General features: G+C 38.7%; 1 protein-coding gene and 1 long non-coding RNA gene across 2 annotated transcripts; both read left to right on the top strand.

The window, feature by feature from the left end:
• Positions 1-327: 327 nt before the first annotated feature.
• On the top strand, positions 328-2,762 carry LOC121938841 (sodium- and chloride-dependent GABA transporter ine-like; the record flags this gene model as incomplete). Its single annotated transcript, XM_042481994.1, has 6 exons — positions 328-466; positions 572-696; positions 1,136-1,248; positions 1,816-1,956; positions 2,061-2,160; positions 2,719-2,762. Coding segments are annotated over exons 1-6 (561 nt in total), but the record flags the coding sequence as incomplete, so codon positions are not given.
• A 1-nt stretch (position 2,763) lies between these two features.
• Positions 2,764-4,415, top strand: LOC121938840. Its single transcript, XR_006105371.1, has 3 exons — positions 2,764-2,819; positions 2,914-3,081; positions 4,171-4,415. It is a non-coding gene; the product is annotated as an uncharacterized LOC121938840 (long non-coding RNA).
• The last annotated feature ends 343 nt before the right edge of the window (positions 4,416-4,758 follow it).

Genomic DNA, 4,758 nt, shown 5'->3' with positions numbered 1-4,758 from the left:
TGGTATTGTATTGGTATTGTATTGTATTGGTATTGGTATTGGTATTGGTATTGGTATTGTATTGGTATTGGTATTGGTATTGTATTGGTATTGGTATTGGTACTGGTACTGGTACTGGTATTGTATTGTATTGGTATTGGTATTGGTATTGTATTGTATTGTATTGTATTGGTATTGTATTGGTATTGGTATTGGTATTGTATTGGTATTGGTATTGTATTGGTATTGGTATGGTATTGTATTGGTATTGGTATTGGTATTGGTATTGTATTGGTATTGGTATTGTATTGTATTGGTATTGGTATTGGTATGGTATTGGTATTGGTACCGGTATTGGCGTTAATCGTCCGTCTGTGTTGCAGGTGTGGGTGAACGCTGCAGCTCAGATCTTTAACTCCATCGGGATTGGTTTCGGCTCGCTCTTGGCGATGTCCAGCTACAACTCCTTCAACAACAACGTTCTGAAGTAAAAAAAACAAATCCTCGTCTCTCAGTTTCCCCCTCAGCAGTGACAATAATGATCTCTGCGCGGGCAGAATAAAAATAAAAATAAAACTTTTTTTCCCTGCAGGGACACTCTGACTATCGCCATCATCAACTCCCTCACCAGCATCCTGGCAGGTTTCGTCATTTTTTCTGCCTTTGGATTCATGTCTCACCTGCAGGGCGTCCCTGTCAGCGATCTGGCCGTGGACGGTGAGAAAAGGCGACGAGTTCACTAATATTCTCAGGACATCTTTCTATACATTTTATTTTCTCAGTTTTCTCATAATAACGACTTATTTACGGTTGTTTTCTCAAGATCATGACGCTCGCTTTCTCGTGATAATGGCTTATATTTCTCATTATCTCAAGAAAACTGAGCCCGTTTTGTCGAGATGACGACATAATTTCAGGTCACCAAACAAATATACACGTCTGGGGGCTAAAAAGCAGCAGGAAATGTACCAAACAGTCTAAAGGACGTCAAGTTTTTGCAGTCAAGTCACATTAAGGCTGATAAATCTGCATAAATCGCTCTTCTTCAGGGTCATAGCTGTTTTTATTCTTTTTTTAATGAGCAATATTAAACTGACATCCTGTGTGTGTGTGTGTGTGTGTGTGTGTGTGTGTGTGTGTGTGTGTGTTTTTTTAGGTCCTGGACTTGTTTATGTCGTTTACCCACAAGCCTTTGCCAGCATGCCCGTGGCTCAGCTCTGGGCTGTGATGTTCTTCTTCATGCTGCTGTGCCTCGGACTCGACAGTGAGGTATTTTAATGAGGAAAACATTAACCCTTTGACACCTGAAATCTCAGTTTTGTTGTGCTGTGTTCAGACGGCTGTCACGAGCACTTAAACCTCTGAAACGTGAGCGAATTGGTTTGATTTCTTTTGAAAACATGGGGACAAAAACTCACAAATAGAAATTAGTTAAAAGTTACAAAAATGTATTTTTTTAAATATAAAAAAAATGTCCAGAAAACTATAATTACTATGATTGTATATTGAAAATTGTTAACAGAAAAAAATATACAAATGTTTGTTTTGTTTGTTTGTTTTAAAATTTCAGCTTTTTTTTTGGGACATTTTCAAGTTTGACTTTGTTTTGTTATTTTACTTTTTGTTTATTTTCAGGAAATTTTCTTCAATTTATTCAAATTTTTGAAAAAACTGTCTCTTCATGTTTTTGGAAAATTAATAAATATGTAAAATAAAAAGTAAAAAAATAATAATATTAATAATAATAATTTGCTGTCAAAGGTTTGACTAATTCTAGTTTGATTATTTGCAGCGATCATACAGAGATTTCTTTTATTTATTGATTTATTTTGGCAGTTTGCGATGGTCGAAGTGATGGTGACGAGTCTGATGGATGAATTTTATCAACATCTGATTCAAATCTTCAAGCGTAAGGAGCTGTTTGTTCTGGCTGTTTGTGGTGCGGCGCTCCTCCTGGGGATCCCCTGTGTCATGCAGGTACACGCCGTCATTTAAGCCATTTAAACTTTAACCAGTTAAATCCCGATTGTGTTTTTGGCGTCTCGCTAACCTGCAGGTCTAAAGACGGCGTCTGTTTTCAGGTGGGCATCTATGTGTTCCAGCTCATGGACCATTACACCGCCATCGTGTCCATCATGTTTCTGGCTTTCTTTGAGGTTGTGGCGATCTGTTGGTGTTACGGTGAGCAGACGTGTGTCTTTCTGTTTTTTCAGCGGCCATTTAATGCAAATACATCACCACAATAAATATCGAAATTGGACGTTTCTGCAAACAACAACACTGTGGTTAAAACACTCGGTTACGGTTAGAAAAAGGTCGAGTTTTAGCTTCGAATACCTGTTTTTGGTGGAACAATCCCGATAGGAAAAGCAACGATGTCTCCATTAAAAAAAAGTTTTACGTGCAACTATTGACGCAGATTGTCGAGATTAAAAAAACGCTTTTTGTGGCACATTTTGACTGTGGGACATTCTGACGATTTTAGGAGATTTTTAGGATTTTAGGACATTTCTTGTATTTTAGGGTGTTTCCGGGATTTTGGGACATTTCTTGGATTTTAGGGTGTTTCCGGGATTTTGGGACATTTCTTGGATTTTACGACATATCTCAGATTTTAAGACGTTTCTAGCATTTTAGCACGTTTCTAAGATTTTAGGACATTTTGAGGATTTTAGGACTTTTCTTGTGTATAAGTGTATAAAAAGTACTAGCTGTGAGCCGACGTTGCTCTCCGTGCAGGAGGAAATCGACTTTCGGACAATCTGGAGGAGATGACCGGAAAAAGAGCGAACATCTTCTTCAGGCTGTGTTGGCTGGTTGTTGCTCCTGGGCTCATCACTGTGAGTCAGACCTCAATATGATTTAAATTTCTCTTCCAAACGAGCCAACATGAGATCTAAAATTTTCACAGCTAATCATTTCTTCTGGCGGCAGGTTATCCTGGTTTTCTCCGTGATCCAGTTCAAACCAGCGCGATATGAGAACTACGTCTTCCCTCCCTGGGCTCAGGGGGTCGGCTGGGTCATCGCCATGGGCTCCATCATCTGGATTCCTCTGGGTGCCGTTCACACCTTGTGGGTGCTACCTGGCTCGCTCGTACAGGTGACACATTTACCATTTGCTTGTTTTTGTGCGATATTGAAGGTGGGACCCCAGCCCAGACGCCAGAATAAAATACTGTAGCAAAAAAATCACATTTTTTTTAAATTAGCTGAGGACATTTACAGCCATGATTGTTACAACAAAAACTATTTTTTAATAACATATCGGGAAGATTACAGATCAGTTTGTTTACCAAAACCTGGTATTTTTGGACGACACGTCAAGACATTTTCAGCTGTGTTTCTTGCAACAAAACCTGGTATCTTTTGACGACATGTCAGGAAATTTCCAGTTACGTTTGTTGTGCAATATCAGGTATTTTTAACAACAAGTTGGGAAATTTTCAGATGTGTTTTTTGGGCCAAAACCGAGTATATTTTTATGATATGTCAGGACATTTCCAGACATGTTTCTTTGGATAATAGTGGATATTGTTTAACCACACGTCGGGACATTTTCAGCTAAAACCAGGTATTCACGAATGATAGATCAGGACATTTCCAGCAAACCGTTTTTTTAACATGTTGGGAAATTGCCAGATGTGTTTGTTGGCCAAAACCTGGTGTTTTTTGACGACATGTCACGACATATCCAGCCACGTTTCTTACGACAAAATCATGTATTATTTAACGAAACATCAGGACATTTCCAGCTATGTGTATTGCGCAATACCGGGTATTTTTAAACAACATGCTGGGAAACTTCCAGTTGTGTTTGTTGAGCCAAAACCAGGTATTTTATAAATATGTCAGGACATTTCCAGTCATGTTTCTTCGGACAAAAGTGGGTATTTTTAACGACGTCGGGACATTTTTAGCGACCAAAGCTTACCTTACCCTAACCAAGTTATTTTTATGCATAATTAACTCCCCATTTATTGCTCTGTAAAACACTTTTATGTCACAACATAAAAAATTGACTTATAAATTTCAACATATCTGCTACATATGAAACGCATATATCCAAGATAATTTTTAGAAACAAACAATACCAACATTAGGCGATTGAGTCGAGAACCAACATGCAAGTGTTGCCGTGTCACGTTCATATAAATATCAAACTACATTTTCTTATATATTCCTCTTACAGAAACTGAAGCTGTCCATCACTCCGTTCGCCCTGAATGAAATATCAAAAATGCCGTATTATGAGAGGGGAGGAACAGACGTCGCTGTCATCAGCTCCAACATCCATCTACCTGAAAAACGTCCCGCTCAGACAAACCTGTGATACCTCCGTGCGCCGCACAGTGTTCACCGAGCCACGAGAGTGGCCCATTTATTTAATCACAACATTGTTTGCCATTCGTTTTAAATCTGTGACAAACCTCTGGTTAGTCAAACAGAAGTAAAAAACAAAAATGATTTTTTACCTGATTGAGAAATGCTGCTGCATATCTGCCATGCAGATATATTCCAACGGTCATTTATGTGAGCCTGCTGATTCAATTTGTTTTTGTAAATGTGAGATTTTGCAGTTTTGCTGATTTTTTTTTTCTGTGATAAAATGTGGAAAGACAAAGTCCGTTATCGTTGTGTACATCTTTAATATCTGGCCGACACTTCCTCTGTTGTGAGGGAGCTTCAGGTGAAGGACGTCGTTCCTCTTATTTTACTTTGCTGAGGGTGCCATCTTTTGGTCTGTTGATGCAGTTATGGGTGTTGAGATAAAGTAGAT

This window comes from Plectropomus leopardus, unplaced genomic scaffold, assembly GCF_008729295.1.
Source record: "Plectropomus leopardus isolate mb unplaced genomic scaffold, YSFRI_Pleo_2.0 unplaced_scaffold356, whole genome shotgun sequence".
NCBI classification, from domain to species: domain Eukaryota; kingdom Metazoa; phylum Chordata; class Actinopteri; order Perciformes; family Serranidae; genus Plectropomus; species Plectropomus leopardus.
This window is presented reverse-complemented; position numbering and strand designations above follow the sequence as displayed.